The sequence below is a fragment of the Gymnogyps californianus genome, chromosome 1, assembly GCF_018139145.2.
Source record: "Gymnogyps californianus isolate 813 chromosome 1, ASM1813914v2, whole genome shotgun sequence".
Taxonomy (NCBI): domain Eukaryota; kingdom Metazoa; phylum Chordata; class Aves; order Accipitriformes; family Cathartidae; genus Gymnogyps; species Gymnogyps californianus.
Genome location: NC_059471.1, coordinates 146,563,628 through 146,581,954, shown reverse-complemented (window position 1 = coordinate 146,581,954; position 18,327 = coordinate 146,563,628). Strand labels below are relative to the sequence as shown.

The 18,327-nt window shown below is 35.6% G+C and overlaps 1 protein-coding gene across 3 annotated transcripts in view; it reads left to right on the top strand.

The window, feature by feature from the left end:
• Positions 1-18,327, top strand: part of PLEKHA5 (pleckstrin homology domain containing A5) — a 171,618-nt gene that overhangs the window by 147,601 nt on the left and 5,690 nt on the right. The window contains exons 17-29 of one of the 3 annotated variants that reach the window (XM_050913312.1): positions 654-734; positions 869-1,018; positions 2,450-2,551; positions 3,643-3,754; positions 4,007-4,053; positions 4,963-5,151; positions 5,707-5,824; positions 9,593-9,708; positions 11,267-11,476; positions 14,210-14,368; positions 15,686-15,813; positions 16,630-16,775; positions 17,968-18,052. In XM_050913312.1, coding sequence (XP_050769269.1) covers positions 654-734; positions 869-1,018; positions 2,450-2,551; positions 3,643-3,754; positions 4,007-4,053; positions 4,963-5,151; positions 5,707-5,824; positions 9,593-9,708; positions 11,267-11,476; positions 14,210-14,368; positions 15,686-15,813; positions 16,630-16,775; positions 17,968-18,052 — 1,643 coding nt within the window. Of the gene's footprint in view, positions 1-653; positions 735-868; positions 1,019-2,449; positions 2,552-3,642; positions 3,755-4,006; positions 4,054-4,962; positions 5,152-5,706; positions 5,825-9,592; positions 9,709-11,266; positions 11,477-14,209; positions 14,369-15,685; positions 15,814-16,629; positions 16,776-17,967; positions 18,073-18,327 lie in introns of all 3 variants that reach the window. The other 2 variants (XM_050913319.1, XM_050913305.1) reach the window with 2 other exon arrangements.

Here is an 18,327-nt window from a genome sequence, read left to right as displayed (position 1 = left end):
GCACAATGCAACTAAGAGTAGACATGATTTAAGGGATGTTATTTTAAGAGTAAAAAAGCAGGCTTCCAGTGTTATCTTAGAGTTAAAAAGTCAGAGCAGCACAAACTGAACCAACAACGTTATTCAAATAGAAAAGTAAACCATTTCAAATTGGTTAGAGTGCACTGAACAGTTACTTGCTCAAACTGGAGCTGGAGTGGAACAGTTTTAGTGATAGCCAAGCCTTGATTGGAGCTAAAACAGAGCAGAGCATGCATAGTACTAGTAACTAACTATTAAAAACTACTACCTGAAATAAACCATGGGAAAGACTGTGAATGTATACAATATTCTTTATAATACTGAGGAATATGTAAATTAAAATGGTATTTAATACCTATTATTAAGTTGTAAAGATTTAGCTGTAAAATCATAAATTATATGTTTTGAGCCATGCTGTTTCAAGTTATAATAACACTTATTTCTTGTACCTTAAGAGGGTTTCTTAAGGTTAATTTGAAAATGCAAGACTGATACCTTCATAATTTTAGAATTAATATTTTGTGGTACGAACATTTTATATAGATTCATGTAATGATTTGATCAAGTTATTTTGATTACTGAATATGTTAAAAATGAAATCCTAATTGTGATCATTTTCTGTTATATACTAGGCTAAGCTTAGCCGTTTATGTGAACAAGATAAAGTTGTACAAGCACTGGAGGAGAAGCTTCAACAGCTACACAAGGAGAAAGTAGGACAATTGTATTTATTACCTCAAGTGGATGTTATTTTACATGCTTGTTATCAGAACATTGATTACTGAAATAAAATGAAAATCAGCCCAATGATGCAGAACATTAAAAATAATTCTTTTTATTATAATAGTACACGCTTGAGCAAGCTTTGCTATCAGCAAGTCAGGAGATAGAAATGAATGCAGATAATCCCGCAGCCATACAAAATGTAGTCTTACAGAGAGATGACTTGCAGAACGGACTACTTGGCACTTGTCGAGAAGTATCGCGAGCTACTGCAGTAAGTAATACGTTCTTGCCAGTAAAACTCAATGAAGTGTTAAACGATTATCTTCATGTTCATATTCTTAACTGGGTTATCTTTGGTTATTTTTCATTACATTCCAACAAAACTCAGTTGTCTTTTACTTGCTTGTATTTTTGTCAAAGGCAGCTGGAAAGTGATCTTTTCACTATATTCATCGAGTAGTCTTTCTTTAAATTTTTTTTTTTTTTTTTTTTTTTTTGCTTGCCAGGAATGAGTGCATACTGACTTTAATTGGTGTGGTAATTTTCATCTTTATAATATGAAAAATTAATTACAGCAGTAGTAAATAATGCAAATAAGCTATTTTATGTGATGGCAAAATAGTAGCAAGCACAAACTTTATCGGATAGTTGATCAGATAGATGACTTATTCTAAGTAAAAGCAGCTGCAGGATGAAAACAAGAAAAGATTATACTGTCATGGTCTCTCTTAATAGTGGGCCATTACATTTAAAAGATCTTTCAAGTTACGCACTTTCAAAAACCTTAAAAAAAAAGGGGGGGGAAGGAAGGGAATTGCTATTTACCGTCCTTTTCGACTTCTTGATGGTTTCTACACTGAAATGACAAGGCAAAGAATCATTTTTGCCTACTTACATATATATCCAAAAAGGTATTTCAGTGTCAAATTCCAGTGGTTTGCTGTGGTGAAACTGATACAAAATAGGCCCTAAAATACTAGTTTTAGTCTGAACGTTAGACTATGTTGTAAAAGGAATTGATTGGACAAGGAAAAGGAAATCAAGGGAAAGGAAATCCTCGAGATATACTTTCCCTCATTAACTTTTTAATTTATGCTAAATTGAGTAAATTGCTTGATGTAGTCTTAAAAAGTGAGATGGTAGAGCTGACCTCAAAGAAGATTTTCTTTTTGCATCTTCTCCCTTCTGGTGTTAGTAGTTTCACATATGTAAAATAATGGTGTATTAGCAGGCCTGGGGCATTCACTGGTAACCTTACAGGCAGGGTTGGATGACTTACATTTGTCTTGCATAATACATTGCATATACACGCACATGCTGTGCACTCACACATATGTATTCTATGTGATAAAAGAGACAAACTTGCGTCCATTTTTGTGGGTTTTCTGCCTCAGTGAAAGGCCAGCTTAAGACCCACGTGCCTGCTGACTATAAAGACATATTCTGAAGATTTTGCCCTTGCCTATACTTTTTGTTTGTGAAAAGACAAAATGCTGTTTGTTTGAATTCCATTCAGTATCATTAGAAAATCCAAAAGCTGTTTAAAAATTACATTCTCTAAAATACATATTTATTGCTGATACCTATTTATGCATTACTTCCTGAAGTTTCATGCCACTGAATAAAGAAAAATAAATATACTTTTTTTTTTTTTTTTACTTGAATGTGCATCTGTAATTCTTTACTTTTGTTATATACTTAGGAACTGGAAAGAGCTTGGAGAGAATATGATAAATTGGAGTATGATGTAACTGTAACAAGGAACCATATGCAGGAGCAACTCGATCGGCTTGGAGAAATTCAGGTGTGACATAGGTCTTTACACTTAAGTCACTTTCCTTTTCTATGATTTTGTTTAAAAACTACACAAATGAAAAAAGGGGGACATGTGGTGCATTAACTTACAAAGTATAAAAAGAAATTAAAAGTTTAAGTTCTGAGGAGGTCTTCAGCTTTTCCTATTTTTTTGAAGCTATAGCACTGGTTTTCCTGTCTCTGGAAGCCTCTGCTTTCTGTTTCAGTGATAGGGTCCAAAAGGGGGTAGTTTTCTCAGACCTCAATTGCTATGACAGTTATATTAAATCTTCACACAAATCCTTCCATTTAACTGAATATTTTAAAATGTAATTAAATCATTCTATCAAAATATAATAAAAAATATTCTAGACATTGCTTCAGGACTTGCATATGAAGAGTTCTGGTGTGTATCTTATTACCTCGCCATGCTGTGGAGGATTGGACAGTTAGTATAAGTTCTGAATTTCTAAGGAGATCTTTCTGTGAGATACACACACACAGAGATGTGCATACATTATCTGGAATAAGCGGATGGGTGTGGTCCATGCTGGGAGGCATTAAAGACTGTTTGCTCCAGGGATTGATTTTCTGTGCAGCTATGAAAGGGAGATTACAAGGAAGCCCAAGAGCTGAGAAATTTGTGTTATGCAGTCCAAAGCATGCATGACCATGGATGCAAATAGGCCCACAGTTTATATGCGAGTATGCAAACACCATGTTCATCTCCACCTGTTTTAGGGTTGGAACTGATGGTTCCTTTTCTTTTGTTGTATGTAGGTCTCCTGTGCAAAGTTTGCTTCGATTTTCTTTGGAAACAGTGGATACAATTCTATTCTTAAGTGGAGTTTGAACTAGCAAATTGCTGTCAAATTAACTGACACATTATGAAATTAGTTAATCTTACACTTTTTGTTTCTGACAATATTCGACTGTTGCACTTTTATGGGAAAGGAGAGTGTCTGTCATTACTGCATTTTATTTTCCTTCATTGGGAAAGGATATGCAGTGTAGTCTAAAGAAAGAAAAAGGTTTTCTGTTTTTTTCCGCTTGCAATGTATTCTAATTTATTACCTATATATGCTGTTTATTTACTGGCAGACTGAGTCGGCAGGGATACAGCGTGCTCAGATTCAGAAGGAACTGTGGAGAATTCAAGATGTCATGGAGGGTTTAAGTAAACATAAACAGCAAAGAAGCTCTTCAGAAGCCGGTAAACTGATTGTTTTTATCTCATAGGAAGTGAGATTGGATCATATACATTTTTAAAGGATAAGCTCCATAGTTGCTTTTGTATGTTTGAAAAAATGGTACAATTGCTGAGAAGAGAAGAAAGTAATCATCTATTTTAAGTTGATGCTTTGTATATTTGATAGCAACAGGTTATAGTTCATATTTTAAAAGCTGTTTATTGAAAACAATTTTTCTCTTTCTTTCTATGCCTCTCCCCCTTCTCCCTAAACAGGCATCATGGGATCAAGGCCATTTTCAGCTATTAAATATAAAAATGAGGTATGGTTTTAGCGTATTTACCATTTTAGCATCACTGAATTTCTAATATACCTATGATAAAAATGAACATTATTATAATTGTTTTAAGGATGTCTGAAGTATGTATTCAGTATGTTTCTGTGAAAATATTGCATTATGAATTAGTTTTAAAGACTGATATCTCCACTAGTAATTCTGACACTTTCATTTGTTCTGTGTCTTTATATTCTCACCGGCATGTTTCTCTTTTCCATTTCTCACCTTTTCCTCTCCCCAGGCTCTTACCCTAGAAATATAAACCCTGATTTATGGATTTGTTTTCTACCCACCACACTTTTCATGGGAAGAAATACGTTGCTTTATATGTCTATTCATATATTGAGCCTGGTTCTCAGATGGCCAGAGCACCCACAAGAAGATCTGAAACTGTGGGAGCTCCCAAATGTTCAATTCCTCTGAAAATCTGGCTAGAAGTTACAGTTTTAAAGGGACATTGTCATGGTTATCTAAAGTGTATGCAATATACATCTGGCTTACAGAACTTTCTAAAAGTCTAATTTATGTAAAAATCTTTAAAAAGATATTGAATTTAATTTTTAAAAGGATGATTCGGAGAGTTCATACATGTCCAACAGGAAGTGCAGGTGTTAGAATTGAAAATCTTGATAAGCTGAATAATGAAACTATTGAAGTATTTCAGTCTGGGTGGTAGTAATAAAATAAAAAGCAAACAAACAAACAGAAAAACCCCAAAGAAACTAAAGCTGTCTTGGCCTTTTTTTTTTTTTTTTTTTTTTTAGTGTGACATTGTCCCTTTAATTCCAAAATCTATAGCTGGTGTAGCTATGGTAATATATTTTTCTTTTTAAGTTATAAATAATTGTAACAGGTGTGCACATCTAAATAAGGTGACTATTCTACAATCTTTAGGAAGAGGAAGTAGTCCCACCTCGTCCTCCACTCCCTCGGTCCTATGACTTTACAGAGCATCCTCCCATAATCCCCCCTCTGCCCAGTGATAGCAGCTCCTTGCTCTGTTATAGCAGGGGCCCAGTACATCTGCCAGAAGAAAAGAAGATTCACCAAGTTCAAGGATATCAGAGAAATGGATCTTACTGTGTAAGTGGCTTAAACTGCCACGTTGTTCTTGAAGCATCCCCCTTCCTCTGCACAGTCACAATTTTTATTTTGTCATCTGGCTACTTCTTTGTTATGTTTTTACTTTTGTTTACTTAGTTTTATTTATAGCTCCATCATTTGCTTTTCGCATTTTCCTGTCATATATTCTGCACAGACATAAAATGTCTTAAGACTTAAATGCCTGTATCTGAGGAAATTTCAGAAAAACAGATTGTTCTCCTCACAAGTTCTTATAAAACTCTGGGCTCAGAATCAGTTTTTGCTGAAGCCTTCTACAAATTTGTTTCCTGAAGATCATTTAAAAGAAAACAAAACCCTCCTCATTTTTATGGCAATTTTTTTCTGTAATTTCTGAATGTCTGCAAATGTTGTTACTCTAACTACAAAGAAATACTACTGCAATAGCACTTGAACAATGAAACATTGTCTTAAAGTGAGAGCAGAGTCATCACAAAATAACTGTTTTGAGTCTTAAGACATGAATGCTTGTACAAAAATGCCCGTTTATTTACCTCATAACTTGTCATTCCTTAGGGTCCTGATTATAGGCTTTATAAGAGTGAACCGGAGTTAACTACAGTAGCAGAAGTGGATGAGTCTAATGGTGAAGAAAAAACAGAACAAATTTCAGAATCAGAATCTACTGCTAAAGGTTTGTCCCCAGGCGTGGTGTTTACAATCTTTCAGCCTTTTTCACAAGGAATACAAAGTTTCAACTGTGTTATAGAAGCTATATCATCTTGTGGTTTTTTTTGTAGCCTGTCCATTTCTTAATATGATGAAACGGCTTCCATGATAAAATAATGATTTAATTATATGACGAGAAAGATTTCAGTCAATTACACCACAGAAAAATCAAACATTACACTCACCAACAACCCTGAAATCCTTATTGACACCATGTCTAATCACATCACTCACATTCCCCACACACCATTCCCTTGAACAATTACCCATTTTATGTTCTTGCCCTTGAACAATTATTCAGTTTTTGAATCAAGCTCCCGATGTTATGTCACTGGAACGTCCAAAAAGGCAGCACCACAGAATTTTCAGGCTCTCATGAGGCAGGGAAACAATGTCTTTTTCTTTTTTTAATCTTGTAATTGTTGAATTGCCTTCTGTCCTCTGATATAATAGGAATAACGATCATGACCTTGGAGTGTACAGACAATAAAGGTCTTTGCAATTGCTAAATGCTTTAGATTCTTCTCTTCATCTAGCTTCCATTAAAGCTACTAATTGCTTGGTAGAGTCTTTTACCAGGAAGTGCTTCTCAATTCTGTTTGTTAAAACACATAGAATAGTTTGTTAAAGGTGACTTCAGGAAAAGCAGCTTGAGCACCTCCCAAAAACCATATTAAGAGCTTTTAGAAAAAGTAGCTAAGCTTACCCCCTTTTTTTTTTTCTTCTTTTTTTTTTTTTCTCTATAATGGTTGATGTTTCCAGTGCCGGCAAGATCACTGCCTTCTGTTCTGGTAGTTTAACTAAGCAGGTACATAGCAGGCTGGTACAACAGTACAAGAATTTGACCAAGAACGATGATCATATAAGGATATTATTTTCATCAGAACGGTAATGGAGGTTTTTAAAACTAAGGTTAGCGTACAGTTTGGGTGTAAACAATGTGAATGGCCCTGTGATATATGATATAATAAAGCTTGCACTTACCAGACAGTCAATTCAGATTCACTGTGATATTTGCTGAGGTATAATGTTCACTTAAGATAGATATTAAATTTCTTTTAACTTAGTGGTGAAAAATGCAAGGTTTAGCCTGAGATTTGCTCATCATCAACCACCTATATTGAGGAAGTCACCTGTCTGACAACATGCCTAGGTTTTATTGACCTGTGGTGTTCCAGATTATTTATAGTAATTTATGACAAGAGGGAAAGTAATTATCAAGACAATATAAGAAAGCCTACGCTGACTATATAAAGAAAACAATACTTTTTGAGCACCCTAATCTGCTTTCTATCTTCTGTACAGACAGAAGTAATTTTATTATGTTCATTTGTAGAAAAATAGTCCTCAGTAAGGGAAAGCAATAATACAAATTCTTCTAATATAAATAATATTTAGGGGCCAGGGAGAGAATAGCTGCAGTGCTGGCAAGCAGTGAGAGGCTTTTTATACTCTTAAACAACAGAGTGAAGTGGGTTTATCATAGCTGTGTTTTGTCATCCGGTCCATGCTTTTGAGCATGTGAATTTTCTAACGGATGTTTCTTGTTCTGGGCATTCACATATAACAAACCCCATGCAGTAGGAAAAATATAACCATTCCTGGTTGTTACAGTGCATATGCCATTACAGCTATATGCTGTTTCAACAAACATTTTTGTGCCATTCTATCTTAACAGTTTATAAGCTGAAAAGGAAACAAACTCAAAGGCAGCTCATCTCTGCAATTTTTCTTTCTTGCTTTTTTAAGAAGTCATACTTAAATGACATAGTTTCCTATTGAGGGTGGTTCTAAAAATTATTAAATTTCAGAGGAAATTTGAAAATGTTTTTCTAGTTTGTTGTGCACGTTACTGTACTAGACACTTCTCATGTCAGCCATTGCCCTCTCTTTTCAAATGTCACCAATCAAAGAGAAATGTTATAATGAGACTATGTAAAGTAACCCTTACAGCTGTCTGCGAGTAGAGGAATATTTATGACCTGAGTGGTACATAAAGGTGACACAAAATTAAAATGGACTTCTGCTGTGTTTTATTCTTTTTATGTCTAAAGGAGACCCAAACTGTTGCTTTATAGTTTGTGTTTTGAATGATGGATTTGGCATTCAAATACCTCCAGACTATTTTGTCAGCATATCAAATGATTTGGAGAAAGAGTTGAGCCTTCACCGAGTCAATATATCCTCTAAAATCTGTGCAACCTCAGGAAAAACAAGGAGAAATAATTTCGCTATCAAAACCAACATTATATCTATTTTTTAGACAAAATCAGCAAGGAAACAATATTTTTAATAGTTTGATTTCCTGCATGTATCAAGAAGCAAAAATGAAGCATGTGTTATTTAATTATATCTGTATATTTTGGTAAGTTTTAACTTACTTCAGTTTTCTACCAGCTTAATTACATTTTGGCAGGGCTTCTTTAAGTAGAAAAACTAGTGGTGGGTATTGTTACAAGAGGCTGAATGTAGTGGACATCAGGACACAGAATATCCTCAGCTCCCAACCAGACCAAGCCTGGCTGCTGTGGTTCCCTGTCCCTAAGTACAGCGAGCTGCAAGGCTGAGGACATAGTCCCACTATGCACAAGCACAGCCACAGCTAACCACAACAGATAATGCAAGCAGGTTTGAGACCGGTGCCGTTACAGGCACCGCATAAACAAGACCAGTACTCGCATGGAAGTGGAACAACACAAATAGCATATTCCTGTTCTCACTCACCAGCTAACCAGGCTCAAAGCATGCTAGCTGGTCTCATACACATACAGACATGAGCACACGTGTGTGCACCCACACAAATGAGTCCCTCCAAGAGCTGGCCAGACCTATGGTATCTTCATCCATCAACTCTCAGTACCTCTGGCCTCTCCAGTATCTGAATCCTAGACCTAAGGTCTCTTGGACAGCTGGCTCCCACACCTTGTTATTCTGCTTGCCATCTAGTCTTGTCTTAAGTTCGTTAGCATCTCACAGACAGAAGGTTGCCCCTGGTAGCAGGTCCAGACCTATGGTCCCTTCAGTAGCCAACCCGCAGACCTGCAGTCTTTCTTGTCTTTCGCCCCGAGACCTATGATCTCTCTGTAGCTGCCTCCTACGTGCAAGCTAGCCTGGCTTGAAGATCACTAGCGTCTCCCATGCTCTCATACACAGAAGGGAAAGCATACTGCCATGGAAAATATTTCAGAATAAGGTTTAATAAGAAGATAGGACAGACTGCAATGCTAAGGCACAGGGCTTGGTCAGACAAGCATACTGACAAACAGCTTGTTTACGCAAAGCTAGCCCCTTTTATTCCCCCTCCTCTCTCCTGTGCTTTCCCATCAGCCTTGCCCCATCCCTTTTGCAGCCTTGGTTTCCTCCCAAATAAACAACCCACCCATAATTACTTTTTGTCCATTGGTCCCACTTTTGCTAAATTTTGTGTCGTGGACACCATTATCTAGGTAAGCTTGGCCGTTTCTCACAGACAAAATTTTTATGTTTATATTTTATGTCAATTTCTTGTGTCATGTGCAGTAGTTTCCTATGTTCTATTCAGTTCGCTAAACCTCGGGCCAGGGCCGAGTCATCTGCCTGCGTACCTTAACAGACGTCATAGTTAGGCATTAAGATCTTTGCTGTCATTTGAAGAATAGTTTCCAAGGCTGACAACAGGTATTTTCTAGAAAACAATAAACTGTTTTGGCAATGTTTTGCATAGTGCTTAGTATACTGCTTTACTGTTTCGCAGGCTCACATTTTCCTGTGGGAGTTGTACCACCCAGAACCAAATTACCAACGCCAGAGTCTTCAACAATAGCATCCTATGTCACTTTGAGGAAGAATAAGAAGATAGATCTAAGAACGGTACTTTAAAATAACCTTTGAGCATTGATGGATAGTGATGTGTTTATTTCTAAGTTTAATTTCTGTACTTACTTCAAAAGTTGTAGTTATATTTTTAATTTTCTTTACATAAAATTCACTGTTATAAAAATATAATATACTAGGTTAGTAGAGACAGCTGTAGAAGGAATGACAAAATTATAAAGGTCGTGTATGTTAAACTGCATAGAGATTTCACTACACTCAGACTGGGCAAGAACTAAATGGTGATGATAAATCTGCTAAGCTACTGAAGTTCACGCTTGAACTGAAAGGACTGGAAGCATCTTAGGTTAGAACTTTTCAAGGACTTGTATTTGGCTTCTGGGGCAATTTAACAGCCCTTGTATAACAAATATTGTTTTTATTAATTTTATTACTAAAATTATTTGGGAAAAAACTAAAGCAGCCAGAAAATAAGGGTACAGTAACCAATATGTGGGTAATAAGCCTGGAATTTCAGATTAGAGAGTCCTGTAGTCTCTGGGTTGAAGACAGAGGTTTACAGGCAGTTCAGGCAAAAGGGGGCAAAAGTTTTGCCATAGTTATAGCATGAATAGAAGAGGAGGAGTTGTAGGAAGAACGGGAGAGGAGAGAGAAACTCACAGGATGTTGACTGGAGAAAGAATACCACTTTTCAGAACTGAAATCAGTTACTGTGAATGTACTGAATGCAGCTGATTAGCCAGAAGTAAATTTTTTTCTGTCATAGAAAGTAGAGAACTATCTGAAAATCAGTGAATTTCAAGAAGAGTAGGTAAAGTGATGGTTGTTATTTTGGGAATAATATAATACTTAGAATTACAGATTTTTAAGTGGTGATAAATTCATAGAATCATTTAAGTTGGAAAAGACCTTTAAGATCATCAAGTCCAACAGCAAACCTAGCACTGCCAAGTCCACCACTGAACCATGTCCCTAAGTGCCACATCTACACTTAAATACCTCCAGGGATGGTGACTCAACCACTTCGCTGGGCAGGCTGTTCCGGTGCTTGATAACCCTTTCAGTGAAGAAATATTTCCTAATATCCAATCTAAACCTCACCTGTTGCAACTTGAGGCTGTTCCAGTTTGTTTCAGCCTGCACTTGCTATTAAATGATGTCCAGCTGTAGGTGTTCTTGAAATAAAAAGGCAGAAATCACTATTAGATCAACTGGTACAAAAGTCCTGGATCATTAAATTTCGATTATGTTTCTGTCTCAGTCAAGTAACTTGTGTTTGCCTGTTGTATAACTTCTGGTAAATTGTTTCAATTGATAGGGTGGCTTTGAGAGAGCATCTACCCAGTCTTTTAATGTTTATCATTGATGGTGATAATGTCACTGTTCAAAAAAGCAAATTATTCCTTTTAAATTGAATTTCAGTGTTCATTTATTAATAATTGGTTCTTGTACTTTCTTCACATACATAGGAGATCTTTACTTGCCCACTATTTTTCTGCTTTTTAGTAAATCATCAGGTGATCTTTTCTGATAAACTAAACAGTTTAGAATCTTGCTTTTTTAAAACAAATATATATATATTCTTCCATTTAAGGAAAGACCAAGAAGTGCAGTGGAGCAGCTGTGTCTTGCAGAAAGCACACGGCCTCGAATGACTGTGGAGGAACAGATGGAAAGAATAAAGAGACACCAACAAGCTTGCCTGAGAGAGAAGAGAAAAGGACTCAATATTATTGGCATTTCAGACCAGTCTCCTTCACAGAGTCTGTCGTTCGTCAGAGATAATCCATTCAAATTGGCACAGGTGGGTCCCACGTTATTCAAAAACTTTAATGTCTCCAATTAAAAAAAAAAGTTACGAAATTGTTCTTTTTCCAAAATCACATGATACTATAGGTGTCTATTTGAGACTGCTTGTATAGAGTAACAGTCACAATTCTCTGCCAGACACAAGAGAAAGGGAGATGACAATCTTCATGCTTATACCTAATGATAGTAGAAGTCACTTCTTTGTCTTTTTGGAAAAGAAATAGTTCAAATCTACATATGTTTGATTATGCGTTGTGATGTTTGTTAACAGTTTTTTTTGTCAAATTTGGCAAACGTGAAATTGCAAGCTTTGTGACTAAAAGCAGTATCAGGCAGAATCGTGATTCAGTTGATGTACAAATTATGAAGATTTTTCTGCCATGTAATATATTCAAACATCTGTAACATTTTTAGGTAGGAATGTATATTTATGATTATAGCTCTTAACTGGTGCTCTTTTGCTGTGGGTTTTGAGCCCATAAATACATAAAAATAGAACCCTTGCTTTTTTTTTTTTTCACTCAGTCTTAAACAGTTAAGGCAAAGAAGTGAGTTTATTAAAGGGTAAAGGCTGGGGAGAGAGGAGGAAGGTATAACTGCTTGTCCATGAACCAGGAAATACTATCCTGAATGTACATCTAAAAAAAAACAAACCAAAACAAAAAACCACAACACCCCCCCTCCAAAACAAAACAAAAGAAACTAACCCAGATTCAGGGTAGTGGATGTTAGCCTACTACTTTCTAACTGCTAAGAATTAGTTTTCTTTTTCAGTAGCTTCATGGAGTTGGTTTTTTTTTGGTTTATTTTAATCTTCTGGCATACTTTTTTCCTCAGACCACACTGTTTTTTTATTTTTTTTTAATTTTTTTTTTTTTTACACTGGCATGGAAACACCCTCTTTTATGTTTTGTAGGCATTTTAACATCTGATTTTCCAAAACCAGATTAAATGCATTGCACTGTTAAGAAGTCACATATTTCCAAAGAAGTTTTAGGTTTGGTTGTTGTTTTTTCCTCTGAGCATGCTAAGCTGCCTTCAGAGCTAGACAAAAGTTACTTTTCCTTCAACAACATTGGATCCCCAGAAGACACTGGATTCAGGTTTTGCCTTTGCATTAGAGCATCTATATTTGGGCTGACATCATGAATGCTATATATGAAGGGGGCCCCTACAAATATTTTTGTGATTAACACTGCCTTTCTCAAGAAGAGGACGTGCAAAGCAAAGCTTTGCCCATGTTTCTTTTTGTAGTTTTTACAGAGGTGTTTGAGCTTTACCACTTTCCCATGGTATCATTTCATACCTCAAGGTGAGGAAACTGCAGTCATGTATGTGTCGTACCTGGTTAGCCAGCATGTTGGGAGCAGAGTGGAAGAAGCGGCCAAATCCCCTGTGCCAGCACTACTTGCTATACAGAACTCAAAAGAATTTTGTTCACGTCAGCGTGTTCTTCAGTCTTCAGTGTGAAATCAGTGCTACGTGGATGAGATAACAGATTTATAGACTAAGTGAGAATGTGTCTGAATTGAATATTTAGCTAGTAGTCCGTGCTACAAAATCACTTTTTCTATCACAGCTTTAATTCTTCCATAATGCTATTTGGCAAAAAACCCCAAGATGAGGTATTACACTGTAGTAACAGCTCTTATTTTTAAAAGCATGGTTTCTATGCCTATTGATTTTTTTTTAATATAGAAAAATGGTGCAATGGCATTAACTGCTGGAAGTCTTTTCAACTGGGGTCTGGTTATTTAAGAATTGAAGGAAAAAAAGGACTTTATAAACAGCCTACTGTGTAATTTTTGAAAGATTACCAATATACAAAAGGAAGTTGCTTCACAATTGTTATTGTTTGGGACAAGCGTATGATATGGGTGCATACTTTAGTTAGGAAAGTAAAGAGATTGATTTGTGGACTGACTTACATGGAATTTCCTCTTAACAGAGCGCATGTGCTAAATCACAGGAATTCAGCCACAAGATTTACTACTTTCATGGCTCCTATTTTTCTCAGCCCTAGTACTTAGTTTGATAAGACTTGTATGAACCTCACTTCAGTTCGGTTTGCTACTCTGCCAACATAATGTTTGTAGTTCACAATCTTAAGTCACCTCTACCATCCTTCCTCAAAATTTTTATATCAAATTATTCTCTGTGCAATGGATTATTTTAAGGAATAAGTAATATCCTCTGCCATTATCAGACGCTACGTTGCCCTCTGTTAAATCAGTTAACAGTATAGGCTTGGAAGACACCCAAGATAATTAGAGAAAGTGCACGCAGGTGCACTCTGAATTTTGTACTAAGAGCAGATTTTTATCCATCTTTTTTTTTAAGCAGGAAAAGCTGTTTTTAAAAAAATCAGTGCTTATGAATGCAAATAAGAATGCTGCTAAGCCTGTGTGTGACTGAGCTAAATATGAATGAAATTTCAGAAGATAAAGGTGACTAATAGAAATGCTGGAGATGGGGGCAGGGGACGGATGCAGAAAGTACAATAATCTTACAGCGAAAAAAAACTGTTAGACAGGCTGAACCGTTTTGAAAGGTACAAAAATGAGACAATTCTAAGTCTCCAACAATTTCTATTTTCCTTATTGCAATGTGGTATACTTAAAGTTTTTTAAGTATTTTTTTATCACAGTCAGAGGACAGCACAAGACTCAGAACTGAGACTGTGATAACTTTTGTAAGAATATGTCTATATATCAATTTTGTTCCACAGAATCGAAAAAAGGATGATACTGTATCTAGTAACATGAAGGAATTAGAGAGCACCAGTAAAGAAAATAATTTGAAACAAAATAATGAAAGTCCTGGAGAAGAAATAGCACAACTAAAACATGATGGAGAACAAGAACATAATTCAGGTTTTACTAAAGAGGTACTAAACTGTTCCTTATTGAACTGTTCATCAGCCTGTCTTGCAGTATAAAAATATTTTGAGCCACAGGCAGCAGAGCATGGGAAACTGAGCCAGTCCCTTTTGCTTGGAAGATTGATATCTTTTTGGATATAACAAATCTTCTATAGAGAAGCGCAAAATTGTATCAGATCTGTCTACAGCTGAGATATTGAATTTTCTTGTATATGGTCTTCCTAAATTTCATTTTACTTAACTTTATCTGTTACTATCTTAATTGATTGGAAAATGACAAAATTATGGTCTTTACTTCTTTGGAAACAAAACTGATACTAATGCATCTTTAAATAATAATAATTGATCTGTTTATTGCTTAGGATATCCCAGTGTTGTTTTTGACTGTCATTTAATACACCTGACTTTTTTGTTTGGTTGGCTATAGTGTGTCAAATAGTTTATACGAAGCAGAATAAAGCTGACACAACAATTTATACGTGGAAGTAGGCAGTAACTGTATTTTGTGCTATTTGGTCACTGGATTGATTTCTGTCTTGAAATAGTCTCAAACTCACTTGGCAGTGAGTTACCTTGGTGTTTCTGGTACTAAAGTGCCCTGAACACTCAGCAAAAACAGACTGACTGTGAAGAATAGATTAGTGGAGTTGTTTCTACATAATCATATCCTGCTTATAGTTTAATATTTTTTTAAATCTTGTGTAGAGGGCTTTTTTTCTTCTTTTCTGTCCATATTCTTTAATTAATCATCCTTTCCATCACTCATTTTTCCTTTTGTTTTCCTGTTTAATATTTAACTTTTTTAAACATATGTCTGATGGATAATGGTATAAAATCAAATAATTAACATCTGTTGTTATTCTTTAAAAACACTTTCTATTGAGAGTCTGTTGCTTTGTTAAGTATGCAAATCTTTTACAGGAAAATTATGTAATACATTTATATTGGTTATATCTAATCAGACCTTTAAGAGGAGTGTTCAGTCTAATCAGCAATATATTCCAGTAGCTGGAATCTCTGTTGGCATTGTGAAGAGAGGGATAGCATGAAAAAATAGGCAGGCTGCAATCCAAAGAGTTCAGATAAGTTCTGGAAGTTATTAAGCCAAACCCTGCCCATTGGATCTGGTATAAGTTTCAGGATAACTCTGTTAACCTGAATGGTATTGATAAAAATTTCTTAAGTTATGTAATTCTGAGTTACTAAGTATACATGATGGCAAAATTTGTCTGTTAATAAAACTGTTTCCTGATACTGTATTTCTTATCTGCCACTTAGTATATGTTACAGCTTTTTGTTTCATGATTTCAATTTTTTTTATAGCTGACAAAAACTGATGATCTTTTATCAGATGCACATGTTGCATCTGACTCAAAAGAAGTGAGTAATGAAGAGAAAGCAGAAAAGGAAAAGAAAAATAAATTGGAAGAAACACATGATGGTGATATAAGGTAAAAATAAACCAAGATGTTCAGAGGCTATTTTAAACTTGCACATTGTATTTATTAGCTGAACGGACCAAGCAACTAATGAAATACTGCCATAAATACTTATAAGGTATATTTATATGTTTTTAAGTGGTTTACATACAGAGAAATCTAGTGAGAAACCTAACTACTGCAGGAGTTCAGTAAGAGGTGATGAGTTGGTGGGTGAAGCAATGTTTATTCCCCCAGTTATAAACAGAACACTTTCATAATCCTTGCTTTGGGATACAAAATGTCTTTAGTAGTGTCAGTTCAAGCTTTGTATTAGTTTATTATGAAAGCTTCAGCCAGGGCTTCCATAGCAAGCTCTTTACTGCTGATATTTAGGAGCAGACTAAACAGCTTATTCTATGTCTTCTGCTTTAACTTTTACTTCACTATTTTGGAGCATTGCAGAATTAGAGGAATATTGTGTCTTGGATATTCCTCTTTAAGGTTTCATAACTTTAGTGTAAGTTGCACTGCAGATCCTAAGTGAGTTCTTACATTAGGTCACAACTTTTTCACAGCACCCTTCAGCAAAATAGATATCATGCAGTAGGAAACTGCATGAGTGTGTAAAGGAAAGGAATTCAGTTTCCAGTACTTTTTTTTTTTTTAAGTCTAACTTTACAAGGTAGAAGAGTTTCAAAATATGTGCTTAATTTATATTACACAAAGTTGCAAGTTGCAACTTTTTTCTATTAACAGAACAAAATTAAATTGCAGCTCCTATACTTAGTGGTTAACACCTGAAATTAAGTTAGAGCGAGTTCTAAACGCTGTGCTTTTTTTAACCAGCTTGCAGAGTGTGACCACAGTTACAAACCACAAACCCAAAACCAGCTCAGAAGAAAGTGAAGTAGTTAGTGTTCAAGAACAAGAAGGGATTATGTCTTCATTTGAATTAGCAGCACAGCCTTCAAAAGGAAATCAGGCAACAGCAGGTATGGAAAAGAGTTTGACTGAAGCACAACTTATACAGTACATATGTAAAACTTTATTTCATTTTGATTATGTCTTTTGATGCTCTGAAACCCTTGTGAATTGAAAGTGCTGAGCTAGTCTAGATGTCAAGTGTATGGTTTTATAACATAGAGAAAAATAGTTTCCCAGCAGACAACTACAGAGATTCCATTTTTGTGAGGTTTTAATGTAGATTTTATGGTTGCATTTTATTCAGGGAATTAAATAACTATTGCCAGAAATTGAGTCATACTATAGTTGTTGGTTGGAGCAAATCCTTCCCTATTCATCTTGTAGAACAGCATCTCAGTCCTGGATATGTATAGATTATTTACCCTTACCTCCTTGCTAATGGATGGCCTCAGGTATGCCCAAGATTGAGGAATCCTTGAGAGTCTCCAATAGATCTAGTAGATTTTGAACTAGCAAGTAAAAGACCCCAGTTTGGTCATGTTTTCAGGAGTAAGAAAAGATGAAGAAATACAAAACACTAGCTAACTGGTAAAACAACTGGTGCTGTACTACTTTGCAAGAAGAGAAGGCTGGAATAAAGCAAAATTGTTTGCAAAGAGAAAAAAAAAGAGGGGAGTATGTAGGGGAGGAGGAAGGAGGAAGATAGAATTTAAGACATTATTAGGATATTTGGTGATGGGAATGATTAAGTAAGCCAAATGGTTCAATTTATGAATATAAAAGGTGACCTGGACCTTTGTAGTGCAGTCAGCAATCCTTTCTGTGACTTGATAATCAAAACCAGAACTTGTAAATACATTTTATGGTGCTCAGCAGAATTAAAAATGCTTAGCTAATCTGAGCTGGGATATAAAGGTGGGTCTGGGAGTATCCCAACTAGTTAAATTTTACTTTTTTTTTTCTCTCTCTCTTTGCAACATAAATAACACATCAGCATTCACGTGTCCGTTTGTTCCTTGGTGTTCTACTAGTCATTTATAGGCCTGAGTAATGATCTTTCTTGAGAACAGCTATGCTCTCCTGTGAAGTTGTGCTTATTGTGCTGATCAGATTTTAAGTCTTTACTTGTGTAACTCATTTGGTTCTGTTTATATTTATTATGGCTTGAAATGGTGATTTTTTCGAGCTTATATTTATTATGGCTTGAAATCATGCCTTCTGTAACTTGTATTCTTATTTATCTTGCTGTATGACTTGCAGTGAAAAGTTTGCCTTCTTCACCAGAATCGTCACTGTCACCAGCTCCATCTACACAGACACAGCTCACAGAAGGATCACATTTCATGTGTGTATAGTTACAGAGAAGTACGTCTCTTTTTCCCACCCCTCCTGCCATTTTCCTAATATTTTTCTAAGTATATGTATTCTCGTTATTTTTCTGAGAAACATCTGTAGACAATACTTGGCAAGACAGAGTTATCTGCGAAGTTGAATATAAACTAACCAGAAAACAAAACAAATACATGTATTGATTTGCTTGCAAGTAGCGTATTCTCTATCCAAGTACAAAGAGAAAGGACTAATTGGCTTATCAAGCACATTCTCCACAACTGGCAAGAT